General features: G+C 45.1%; 1 protein-coding gene across 1 annotated transcript in view; it reads right to left on the bottom strand.

Moving 5' to 3' along the window:
• Nucleotides 1-13,910, bottom strand: part of LOC137542290 (tubulin-specific chaperone D-like) — a 343,085-nt gene that overhangs the window by 88,343 nt on the left and 240,832 nt on the right. The window contains exons 20-21 of the mRNA XM_068264095.1: nucleotides 969-1,042; nucleotides 54-171 (exon numbers count right to left, since the gene is read on the bottom strand). Of these exons, the coding sequence (XP_068120196.1) occupies nucleotides 54-171; nucleotides 969-1,042 (192 nt within the window). The remainder of the gene's footprint in view (nucleotides 1-53; nucleotides 172-968; nucleotides 1,043-13,910) is intronic.

Below are 13,910 nucleotides of genomic sequence, written 5' to 3'. Positions count from 1 at the left end.
ACTGCGGGGGGGGGGGGGGGGGGGGACAAGTTATCCACGAAAATGTGACTCACCTGTTACTCTGCTGTGCCAGCTTATAAAGTGCATGCGTGATCTCTGCACAGGCCAAGATAGCGCCATGACGGGTGTGTAGATCCGTGCCGGTGGTCAGAGGGAGGAGCCGTGGCAGCACTGCAATACAGAGGGGGACAATGTGCTATATCAATATGAAGTCAGATCCAATCATCATCCTCTAACTCAGAGATAGACAATACTGGCACCATCCTCTATACATTATACATGCAGAGGGACAACCTCACTATCATGGCTGGCCAGTGGTGTAGCTAAGGAGCTACGAGCCCCGGTGCTAATTTTACATGGGTTCCCCCCAAGCACTCTATACATAACAATTGATACGGCACACCAAAACCTGCCAAGGACAACCACAGTGTCAGAGGTGCAAGAAGGGGATGGAGAACAGCTTGTTAATGATTATCATTCAAAGCATTAATAGAATCGATCATTACAAGCACAGGACCAATAAAGAGCTAATACTGCGGTTGAGGGAGGGCCCTACAGGGCCCCTCTGGCTCAAGGGCCCCAAGTGCAGTCGAGATCTCTGCAACCCCTATTGCTACGCCACTGTGGCTGGCTTATCAGGAAACCTCCCAGCATGCACTGCTTCTTTCCAGAGGCTCATGTGACCTGCGCTCTGCATGGCTGACAGTTGCAGCAGGGCACTTAGGGAAGCCACACACTTCTCGGGGTGGAAGTTCAGTAAACATGGCCCACAGGTTACTAAAGCAACCACACTGACCATCTGCAGGGAGCTGAGGCCTCTGCGGTGATGTGAGAGAACAGGAAATAGATATAACGGAGGATAAAGAAAGAAAGTACTTCCAGGTAATCATGACAAATATGCAGCTTGTGAAACCCCTCAGTGATGCGTCGTATCCCCACCCCACCCCCCGAGCAGGAGATCTGGGTACCTGTGCTGGTCATGTACTCCGGGGCAGTGGGCGTCAGATTGTGCAGAGACTTCGTGGCCAGATCTCGTATCACACTACAAAGAGAAAAACATGTTATTCTACAATCCTATACTGACCACAATAACTGCCTCCCCCAACGTGGCCTCGTCCTACAGCTGATGGAGGCACACCAGTTACTGAATGGAAGAAATAAAGAGGTGTCTTGCTTTTGAAGCTGGTCTGGTGCCGAATCTATTCTTTTTGTATTGCTTTCTGGACTTGCTAGAGGCACAGCCTTACACTGGATTCCCCAGCTACTACCTGATCCAGTGTCCAGTGCCGACCACCCTAGAATTGATAGCTTTAGTTAGATCTACCCTATGCTACGCAGCAGGTGTATGTAATGCTCTACATTATTACTAATTGCTAAGTTCCCAGCTCCGCCCTCCTGCTGATGTCATTACAGTACAGCTGACACTTTCAGAGGTGACAGGATGATGGAGTGACCCAACACAACAAAATATGAATATCTCTCCATGTGTTTATCACAAGTTATCAGTTAAACATACAGAGGACGTAAATAATTGCCTATATGAAAACACAGCCTTTACACACAGACTGGTGTAATTGCCTTCTTAAAACAGAAGGAAATTTGCAATAATTCAGTTATAAATGAACATTTGTGGTTACCCACAATGCACACCTACTAAATATGCAAATTATCCCTTTCCGCCCTTGTTAAGCCAAGCAAGCATCCAGAACCGCTGGTTTATAGCAAGCCTATAGCTTTAAGTTTTACACAGCCATATCAAACCCACATGTAGACAGCCTGTTTCGGACTTTTGGTCCTCATCAGTACATGGCAGGGATTGATAAGGCTGTATGAAATAGGGCTAGGTGTGCATTGTGGGTAACCACAAATGTTCATTTATAACTGAATTATTGCAAATTTCCTTCTGTTTTAAGAAGGCAATTACACCAAGCTTTGCTTTTTTAGTAGGAGGGCTTTTTGGTTCCTTTCATCCCCCTATACATTCCTAGTAGTTTGGGTCACCCTGAGCTGCTTGGTTACTCTGTTTTACACACAGAGACGTACATGGACACACACACACACACACACACACACACACACACACACACACACACACACACACACACACACAGAATAATGTGAGGGAATGTAATGTTATCTTCCCCTCCATGGGCTGTCCTCCTCCATTTATCATATGTGGACGTCTGTCAGGCTGATCACTGATGATAATAAATGTCTTCATTCACAATGAAGCAGAGATTTCCTTTACAAACTCAATCACAAAATATGAAAGTAACTAAAGATTTACAGTAATTCCCCCATCCGCCCAGCAAAAGGAAGAGTTTATAGCAGTTTCTGTGGAAGAGACAATCGTGGCTTTGATGAAGGAGGCAGCCCAGACGAGGACAATGACAGCAGGATTGTCACTCTGTCATTACAGACAATAAACAATGACTATCGCCGGGGAGCAGCGGCACGTTACATGCCACGATTTTATTGGCTGCTCAGGATGAAGGTGTAGAACTGAGGATCCAAGGTGTGATCTAATGACTGCCGCAACAGGCAAATATATGATGTCACAAGAGATGAAAGCGACCATTGTGTGATGATCCCGGGAGATCAGAGTCCTTCCCCGACATCAAACTACACTAGAAAGCAGCGCGTCCCGTCACTATCATCCAGCCAGCCGCTGCTTCCCGCATCACCAGACGTAAGGCACCACTCCAGCCCATCACTATCACCCAGCCAGCCGCTGCTTCCCACAACAGCATTTTAGTAAGGAGGCTTTTTGGTGTCTTTCAGCCACTTAATCCTAGGAATTCTGGTTCACCAGGAGCTTGCTGGGAAATCTGTAACTCAAAACAGTAAACAAGCAAATAAATAAACACTAGCCGACTGGCTCCTAACTGCCTCTGGCTACTTTAGTTAGAAAAATCCAGATATGGACCAAACCATCCACAGCTAGAAAAACCTGGACATGGACCAAATCACCCACAGATAAAAAAAAAACCTAGACAAGGACCAAATCAACCACAGATAAAAAAACCTAGACAAGGACCAACCGATCCACAGCTAGAAAAACATGGACATGGACCAAATCACCCACATATAGAGAAATCTGGACATGGGCCAAATCACCCACATATAGAAAAACCTGGACATGGACCAAATCACCCACATATAGAAAAACCTGGACATGGACCAATAAACCATCCACAGCTAGAAAAACCTGGACATGGACCAAATAATCTATAGCTAGAAAAATCTGGACGTGGACCAAATAATCTATAGCTAGAAAAATCTGGACGTGGACCAAACCATCCACATCTAGAAAAGTCTACAAAAGGACCAAACTCTCCACAGCTAGAAAAAGTCAGACATGAATCAAACCATCCACAGCTAGACAAACCCGGTCAAGGACCAAACCATCCACAGCTAGAATAACTCAGACATAGACCAAATCCTCCACAGCTAGAAAAATCTGGACATGGACCAAACAATCTATAGCTAGAAAAACCTAGACATGGACCAAACCATCCACAGCTAGAAAAACCTAGAGAAGGACCAAATCCTCCACAGCTAGAAAACGTTGGACATGAACCAAACCATCCACAGCTAGTCAAATCTGGACATGGACCAAACCATTCACAGCTAGAAAAACCCAGACATGGACCAAAACAAACACAAAAGTGGAAGCTGCAGGATAATTCCCAGGAAGCTGATTGCACCGTCTACTCCCACTGGCTTTTAGAGATCTGGCTCTATTTAGAACAGTGCCTAAGTACGCAGTCAGTGCCACTCCTTTATGGTGATATGTTAGCAGCAGGAGAAATGGGCAAGCATAGGGATCGGAGGGACTTGGACAAGGACTAAATTATGATGGTTACATGACAGGGTCATTCCAACTGAAAAACCAGAGATAAAGTCATAGGAGCCCAAGAGGGAGTGACAGCTTCCTGTTTGATTCAATCCCATAGAAGAGTTACTGTAGCACAAAATGCTGAAAACATAATGATGTCCATGAAAGAGAGCTTGCTGACCAGTCAGTGCCATGTGACCTCTGTCCACCAATGAAAGTGCCTATAGTGAGGGCCTGGTCTGACTAATCATGTTTTTTTCAGCATACAAATTCTGCAGATCTTGGAATATGCTGGAAAGAGAAGTCTGATCCATGAAGGCCCCACCACCTCACAACAGATGCCACAGGATACCTCAAAACATCTTGAGTCCAGACTCCATCACCAGGCGGAGCTGCACTATGGTGGGGTGTTGATAAGTTCCTGGCTTTGCCGCCTTCCAGATGACACAAAAAAATGAGTATGTGGGCATATGACAAGTTTGCATATGTGTATCAGCGCCAAGGAAACAAAGTGGCCGCTGCTGAGAGAAGAACGATGTCCAGAGTTCACAAACAGATAAATTATATATGCTCAGCGCAGAGTCCAAAAACAAAAGACGAGTCTTCAACAAAGGATAAAAGCAGGCAAATCTCCACCACAATAAATATTGGGTTCACGGCACAGCTCTGCAATCATGGATACCCAAAAAAGGAAAGAGGCTTACCAGCTGGTGACAACCCACATTATAAGGTTGTATCAACGCTTTGGTAGGACATCAGGAAGCAACAGTCTGTCCAGGATCCACCAATTCAGCAATGATTCCTCTCACGAATGGATATCAGTAAACATCATAAAAAACAAACAAACGGCAACTCTAAGTGTAAACCGTTTAATATAGAGTTTTCATAGTAAAAACAGCTTAAAAATAGCATAAAAATAGCATAAAAACAAAACTTACATACGGGGCCCATGCAATGGGAACCCCGAGAAAGTTGCACGCGTGTATGGGTCAGCAGTAAAGGACAGTATGAAGGTGCCGCCTGTCTCCTTCCCAAATTGTGTAGACCCCATTCAGATATCAATAACAGTACCCCTTTTGTATTGGGGGGCATGAAGTGAGACGCACGTTGTGGGCCATCAGCCCACGAAAGGCAGCTGGACCAGATGGCGTCTCAGGACGTGTATTAAAGAATGTGCAGACCAACCAGCTTGGGTCTTTACTTGGATTTTTAATCAGTCCTTGTCTCAATCAATTGTACCATCTTGTTTAAAATCCTCCATTCCTGTGGCCAAAAAACAGAACATCACTAGTCTTAATGACTAAAGGCCAGTTGCACTGACCCCTGTGATTATGGAGTGTTTTGAGAAGCTCATCAGGAACCATAACAGGTCTTTTATTCCTCCCATGATCGATCAACATCAGTTTGCCTATGGATCAAATAGGTCTACAGAGGATGCGGTGGCTGCTGTCCACCATGCTGGAGCAGCAAGGGCATTATGCACGATTGTTTTTTATTGATTTTAGTTCTGTTTTTAATACAATAATACCCCATAGACTGGTGACCAATAGGGCTTCCACATTCAACTTGAATTCACATCCAGGACGTGTTATTTGAGCGTCTGCCTTCTGGAAAACATTTTAGACTTATAAAAACTAAATCCTGGTACACACCATGCAATTTCCCGTCAGATAGATAGGTCGAATAGATCATTTCCCACAGGTCCGATCTGATTTCTGATCGTTTTGCATAGAAGTGATCAGAAAATCGATCAGAAAACAATCAGAAATCCGATTGGATCTGTTAGAAATTATCTATCGACCCATCTTTCTGATGGGAAATTGCATGGTGTGTACCAGGCATACTGCTGGGCATACACGGCTCGATTTTGCCGCTCGATTCTCTGGCTTGATCGATGCCCCGCTCAATTACGCAAGCAATTCTCTTATCTTCCGCTCATGTTTCTTATTTTTTTACATTGTCCTCAATGTAGAATCGAGCGGCGAAATGATCGGGCGGGAAATCGGACGTGTCGGAAATTATCTATCGAGCCATCTAAATGGCTCAGAATCGAGCTGTGTATTTCCAGCATAAGACAGATTAAATAATAGTTTTTATCCTTCAGCCATTACCATGTTAAATGCTGCTAAGTGGTCATGTTGATAAAGGGAGTGTGCAATGCAAATGTAGGAATGGAGTCCCTTTATGTTGTTTTGTTTTTTCTGGAAAATTGCACTTCAGAATTTCGTTGTACAATTTCAGTTGTTACAATGACAAAGATTTCTATATTCTATGTATTCTAAATATCAGGTGCTTGTGATTCTTCAAACGGTTTATTCTTTTAGTGAGAAGCTGTGACGCGCAGAAGCTATGATTTTATTGCACTTCATTTTTGTCAGGTGGAATTTTCGAATAAAGAACAGACATTTTTTCATCAAGCCAAGTCTGGTCTGTGGATCCTTCTCTTACAATTTGTGCTAATGGACTGGCTCTCTAGATCCTGCACCGACTGGTATGTGATAACATGGGGGTAGAGCGTTTATGAACTTGCTCTTGCCAAGTTTCACGTCATTGGAGTTATGGGACGTCATGACGTTTTTGATCCTCCAGGGTAAGTCAGGAAAGGACATTCACAATGAGATGTCACCAACAATGGTGGAGAAGTGTCCTTCCTACAGCACTGTCAAAACCTGGAATACCTTGTTTCAAGATTGGGCATTTATCCATTTTAGACGAACCCTGCAGTGTGAAGCAGTTTGTTTTGGAGCACGGTGCCGCAATGTAATGCTGTATGGGGCGAGTAAGGGTAATTTGGGCGCCAGCGGTAGCCAGGCTCCATATTGCATCTCCCTTGGAGAGGGAATGGTATTAAAGATGCCGGGGAGTTTTGTGGCGTCTCTCTGACGCAGCAACCTGCAACGCTCTCCCTGAGCTGATTGTTGAGGAGTGGTGAATATGTGCAAAAAATATAGCGCAGATACTGGACCTTTCACAGGAGCATGTTTGCTTTGTTATCACCCCTATCCTACACATGCACAAGCTTTCATCAAAGTGGGTGCGAAATGTTTGAACAGTGATCCGAAGAAGGAACGAGTTGGAGCATCCAAAGCCGTTTGGCCCATTTGGAAGCTGTGCAGGACTTTTTGGATAAGTTAGTGACTGAGGATGAAACCTGGCTCCCCATCTATGATCCTGAAACCGAAAAACAGTCAAAGGAATGGCGCCACAGCCAAAGAAGTTCCACACCCAGGAATCGGCCCAAAAAAAGTCACTGGCATCCGTTGTCAGGGGCAAAGCCAGTATTATGTTGGTGAACTCCCCATCTCAGGGCTCTAGTATTACCGGACAGTATTATGCTAACCTAATCGACCAGATGAAGGGGGAAATTAAGGTGAAATGCCATGGAAAGTTGACCAAAGGGATTCTTTTATTGCAGGACAATGCACCTGCGCACATAGCCAATGTTGCGGCTACTAAACTTAACTCCCTAATTGGTCCACCATCCCTCTATTCACCTCACCTGGCCCCTTGGACTGTAGTCTGTTCCTGAACTTGAAGAAAACACCTGAAGGGGCAGTGTTCTCCCCAGGTTCTTTTAGCCGGGTGCTCCACCCGGCTAGTTTTGGTGACCACCCGGCAGTCATCGGCTCACCTCCTGCTATACTATAAGCAGACTTGTGCAGAGAAGCACCGGCCCTGCATTCTATCATCTTGCCCCACCCGGCTACTTTTTCATGCCACCCGGCTGGAAAAAATGTCTGGGGAGAACACTGAGGGGTATCTATGGCGTACATATGTAAATGGCGCCGGGAGACTTTGGCTTATCCTGCTGCTGCACAATTCCTGGCGACATTAATTACTATTCCCCCTCTAGGCCCACGTGGATGATGGGGAATGATATAATTCAGCTTCCAGCTATAGCTGGAGGCCGAATTATAGTGTATTAAAATGTAACTTCTACTCAGTCTTCTGACGGCGCTGGAGTTACTCAGTGTGCGCTGCTATAGCCGTAATTCCTATTACACCCTATGGTGTCGCTGGCTGCACCCAAATCTCCTGCGCTGAATATAACTGCTCCGGCTCTATGAAGCACTAGGAAGGGCTTCATAGAGCTTGTGGAGTCCAGGCCTGACCACCAGGGGGAGCTACTTTATGTACTCAAATATAAACTGATCTGAGTATAATCCTAAGTACTAATTTTTAGGGATGGTCAATGAGATGTAAATCATTTCCAGTAGATGTAGGATTATGCAAATTTGGAATGCAAATTCATGCAGCTGTGAGAATGAAGCAATCAAATTTTACTTCTGCAGAATTTGATTGGTTCATGTTCAAGCTGCATAAATTTGCATAATGCTGCATCAACTCAAAATTGTTTGCATCTGATTGTCCATCCCTACTTATTTTTGCCTTGAGACACCAGATATATAGTTTGACTTGAGTATAAGCCTAAAGATAGAAATCTAAGCTGCTACTTTCAACAACACCATCCCCATAACGCTTCTCTGGTGGTGTAGTGCCCTTCTCCATCCCCTGTATATTGCTCCCTGGTGTTTAGTGTAGCCCCCTCCCTCATACAGCATTCCCTGGTGTCTAATTGTTCTCCCTCTCTTCCCTAGAAGAAAAGCATGTTTGTGCATGTTATAGGATGTTTAGGTCTATAACAGTATCTCACAAAAGTGAGTACACCTCTCACATTTTGGTAAATATTTTATTGTACCTTTTCATGGGACAATGCTAAAGATATGTCACTTTAATACAATGTAACATAGTCAGTGTACAGCTTGTATATCAGTGTATATTTGCTGTCCCATCAAAATAACTCAACAAACAGCCATTAATGTCTAAACCGCAGGCAACAAAGTGAGTACACCCCTATGTGAAGAATGTCACAATTCTGCCCAATGTGTTGATATGTTGTGTGCCTCCCTTTATTTGACAACCTCTGGACATGATGCTGGGTACTCAACTTCTTTGGTCGACTATGGTGAGGCCTGTTCTGAGTGGAACCGCTGTATGGTCTTGGCCATCGTGCTGCAGCTCAGTTCCAGGGTGTTGGCAATCTTATAGCCTAGATCATCTTTATGTAGAGCACAATTGTTTTGAGCTTCCAGTGACCAGTATGAGAGAGTCAGAGAGAGAACACCAAATGTACCACACTCCCCATTCACACCTGAGACCTTGTAACACTAACCAGTCACATGACCCCAGGGAGGGAAAATGTCTCACTGGACGGAATTCGGACATTGTTCCAGGGGCGTAACTATAGGGGAGGAGCCCTGGGATTGCAGGAGAGCCCAGAGCTCTGGGAGGTCCAACTATTAACCTTCCCTTCCTCTGATACAGGGGATTATGCTTCAGATGAGGTGTTTTTGTGGGTGTGAAGATAACGATAGCCACACTCATTTTATGACCCTTGTGAGATGGGCACCAAGGGCATGGAGGGCAAAAAGCGGAGGCAAGGGAGGGGGTGTGAACATTGCATTGTTCACTTAGGGGTGTACTCACTTTTGTTGCCAGCAGTTTAGACTTTAAATGACAATCATCAATGCTTCCTAAAATTCTAAATGCCACATATATATTCCAGTAATTACTAGCAATTAGCAATACAAAGGCTTTTTCCATCTTTTCATGTTTTATGTGAAGAAAATGACATTTACAGAGAACAGTTTTCACTGTGGGCATTACTATGGAGGACTGTGTCCAGCACGTCCAGCATACAGAAACACTCCTCACTGGCTCTAATGCTGGATACACACTGTGCATTTTCCGCACTCGATGTGCCCGTCTATTCACGTTTCGGTGGATCGTGAGGTCGATTTGGCATACTTTACATGTAAATCGACCTAACAATCATCGAAATGCGCTCGGAAATGCTCGGAAATAATCGAGTCGACGTGCGCATCCAGTGCGGGAACGTGAAGTGTGTATCCAGCATAATAGTGTGAGTAAAATGTGTTCAGAATGAAGCCCTATACAGTGTGATCACGGCTCAGATACGTGGCAGGTTCTCTTCCCCTTTGTATAATGTGCAGAGCAGTCAGCAGTGTGATCAGGGCATGGAGAAGTGGCAGGTTCTCTTTCCCCTTTGTATAATATATAATGTGCAGAGCAGTCAGCAGTGTGATCAGGGCTCGGATACATGGCAGGTTCTCTTCCCCTTTGTATAATATATAATGTGCAGAGCAGTCAGCAGTGTGATCAGGGCTCAGATACATGGCAGGTTCTCTTCCCCTTTGTATAATATGTAATGTGCAGAGCAGGCAGCAGTGTGATCAAGGCTCAGATACATGGCAGGTTCTCTTCCCCTTTGTATAATATGTAATGTGCAGAGCAGTCAGCAGTGTGATCAGGGCTCGGATACATGGCAGGTTCTCTTTCCCTTTGTATAATATGTAATGTGCAGAGCAGGCAGCAGTGTGATCAAGGCTCAGATACATGGCAGGTTCTCTTCCCCTTTGTATAATATGTAATGTGCAGAGCAGTCAGCAGTGTGATCAGGGCTCAAATACATGGCAGGTTCTCTTTCCCTTTGTATATGTAATGTGCAGAGCAGTCAGCAGTGTGATCAGGGCTCAGATACATGGCAGGTTATCTTTCCCTTTGTATAATATGTAATGTGCAGAGCAGTCAGCAGTGTGATCAGGGCTCAGATACATGGCAGGTTCTCTTCCCCTTTGTATAATATATAATGTGCAGAGCAGTCAGCAGTGTGATCAGGGCTCAGATACATGGCAGGTTCTCTTCCCCTTTGTATAATATGTAATGTGCAGAGCAGTCAGCAGTGTGATCAGGGCTCGGATACATGGCAGGTTCTCTTCTCCTTTGTATAATATGTAATGTGCAGAGCAGTCAGCAGTGTGATCAGGGCTCGGATACGTGGCAGGTTCTCTTCCCCTTTGTATAATGTGCAGAGCAGTCAGCAGTGTGATCAGGGCTCGGATACATGGCAGGTTCTCTTCCCCTTTGTATAATGTGCAGAGCAGTCAGCAGTGTGATCAGGGCTCGGATACATGGCAGGTTCTCTTCCCCTTTGTATTATATGTAATGTGCAGAGCAGGCAGCAGTGTGATCAGGGCTTGGGTAAGTGGCAGGTTCTCTTCCCCTTTGTATAATATATAATGTGCAGAGCAGTCAGCAGTGTGATCAGGGCTCGGATACGTGGCAGGTTCTCTTTCCCTTTGTATAATATGTAATGTGCAGAGCAGGCAGCAGTGTGATCAGGGCTCGGATACATGGCAGGTTCTCTTCCCCTTTGTATAATGTGCAGAGCAGTCAGCAGTGTGATCAGGGCTCGGATACATGGCAGGTTCTCTTCCCCTTTGTATAATGTGCAGAGCAGTCAGCAGTGTGATCAGGGCTCGGATACATGGCAAGTTCTCTTTCCCTTTGTATAATATGTAATGTACAGAGCAGTCAGAAGTGTGATCAGGGCTCAGATACATGGCAGGTTCTCTTCCCCTTTGTATAATATGTAAAGTACAGAGCAGTCAGCAGTGTGATCAGGGCTCAGATACATGGCAGGTTCTCTTCCCCTTTGTATAATATGTAATGTGCAGAGCAGTCAGCAGTGTGATCAGGGCTTGGATACATGGCAGGTTCTCTTTCCCTTTGTATAATATGTAATGTACAGAGCAGTCAGCAGTGTGATCAGGGCTCAGATACATGGCAGGTTCTCTTCCCCTTTGTATAATATGTAATGTGCAGAGCAGTCAGCAGTGTGATCAGGGCTCAGATACATGGCAGGTTCTCTTCCCCTTTGTATAATATATAATGTGCAGAGCAGTCAGCAGTGTGATCAGGGCTCGGATACATGGCAGGTTCTCTTCCCCTTTGTATAATATGTAATGTGCAGAGCAGTCAGCAGTGTGATCAGGGCTTGGATACGTGGCAGGTTCTCTTCCCCTTTGTATAATATGTAACGTGCAGAGCAGTCAGCAGTGTAATCAGGGCTCGGATACATGGCAGGTTCTCTTTCCTTTTGTATAATGTGTAATGTGCAGAGCAGTCAGCAGTGTGATCAGGGCTCAGATACATGGCAGGTTCTCTTTCCCCTTTGTATAATATGTAATGTGCAGAGCAGGCAGCAGTGTGATCAGGGCTCGGATAAGTGGCAGGTTTTCTTCCCCTCTGTATAATATGTAATGTGCAGAGCAGTCAGCAGTGTGATCAGGGCTCAGATACGTGGCAAGTTCTCTTTCCCTTTGTATAATATGTAATGTGCAGAGCAGTCAGCAGTGTGATCAGGGCTTGGGTAAGTGGCAGGTTCTCTTCCCCTTTGTATAATATCTAATGTACAGAGCAGTCAGCAGTGTGATCAGGGCTTGGGTAAGTGGCAGGTTCTCTTTCCCTTTGTATAATATGTAATGTACAGAGCAGTCAGCAGTGTGATCAGGGCTCGGATACGTGGCAGGTTCTCTTTCCCCTTTGTATAATATATAATGTGCAGAGCAGTCAGCAGTGTGATCAGGGCTCGGGTACATGGCAGTTTCTCTTTCCCTTTGTATAATATGTAATGTGCAGAGCAGTCAGCAGTGTGATCAGGGCTCAGATACATGGCAGGTTCTCTTCCCCTTTGTATAATATGTAATGTGCAGAGCAGTCAGCAGTGTGATCAGGGCTCGGATACGTGGCAGGTTCTCTTCCCCTTTGTATAATATGTAATGTGCAGAGCAGTCAGCAGTGTGATCAGGGCTTAAGTGGCAGGTTCTCTTTCCCTTTGTATAATATATAATGTACAGAGCAGTCAGCAGTGTGATCAGGGCTCGGATACATGGCAGGTTCTCTTCCCCTTTGTATAATATGTAATGTGCAGAACAGTAAGCAGTGTGATCAGGGCTCGGATACATGGCAGGTTCTCTTCCCCTTTGTATAATATGTAATGTGCAGAGCAGTCAGCAGTGTGATCAGGGCTCTGATACATGGCAGGTTATCTTCCCCTTTGTATAATATGTAATGTGCAGTGCAGGCAGCAGTGTGATCAGGGCTCAGATACATGGCAGGTTCTCTTCCCCTTTGTATAATGTGCAGAGCAGTCAGCAGTGTGATCAGGGCTCAGATACGTGGCAAGTTCTCTTCCCATTTGTATAATATATAATGTGCAGAGCAGTCAGCAGTGTGATCAGGGCTCGGATACATGGCAGGTTCTCTTCCCATTTGTATAATATATAATGTGCAGAGCAGTCAGCAGTGTGATCAGGGCTCAGATACATGGCAGGTTCTCTTTCCCTTTGTATAATATATAATGTGCAGAGCAGTCTGCAGTGTGATCAGGGCTTGGATACATGGCAGGTACTCTTCCCCTTTGTATAATATATAATGTGCAGAGCAGGCAGCAGTGTGATCAGGGCTCGGATACATGGCAGGTTCTCTTTCCCTTTGTATAATATGTAATGTGCAGAGCAGGCAGCAGTGTGATCAGGGCTCAGATACATGGCAGGTGGTTCTCTTCCCCTTTGTATAATATATAATGTGCAGAGCAGTCAGCAGTGTGATCAGGGCTTAGGTACATGGCAGGTTCTCTTCCCCTTTGTATAATATATAATGTGCAGAGCAGTCAGCAGTGTGATCAGGGCTCGGATACATGGCAGGTTCTCTTCCCCTTTGTATAATATGTAATGTGCAGAACAGTCAGCAGTGTGATCAGGGCTCGGATACATGGCAGGTTCTCTTCCCCTTTGTATAATATGTAATGTGCAGAGCAGTCAGCAGTGTGATCAGGGCTCAGATACATGGCAGGTTCTCTTCCCCTTTGTATAATATGTAATGTGCAGTGCAGGCAGCAGTGTGATCAGGGCTCAGATACATGGCAGGTTCTCTTCCCCTTTGTATAATGTGCAGAGCAGTCAGCAGTGTGATCAGGGCTCAGATACGTGGCAGGTTCTCTTCCCATTTGTATAATATATAATGTGCAGAGCAGTCAGCAGTGTGATCAGGGCTCGGATACATGGCAGGTTCTCTTTCCCTTTGTATAATATATAATGTGCAGAGCAGTCTGCAGTGTGATCAGGGCTTGGATACATGGCAGGTTCTCTTTCCCTTTGTATAATATATAATGTGCAGAGCAGTCTGCAGTGTGATCAGGGCTTGGATA

The sequence above is a fragment of the Hyperolius riggenbachi genome, chromosome 12 (assembly GCF_040937935.1).
Source record: "Hyperolius riggenbachi isolate aHypRig1 chromosome 12, aHypRig1.pri, whole genome shotgun sequence".
Lineage (NCBI taxonomy): Eukaryota > Metazoa > Chordata > Amphibia > Anura > Hyperoliidae > Hyperolius > Hyperolius riggenbachi.
This window is presented reverse-complemented; position numbering and strand designations above follow the sequence as displayed.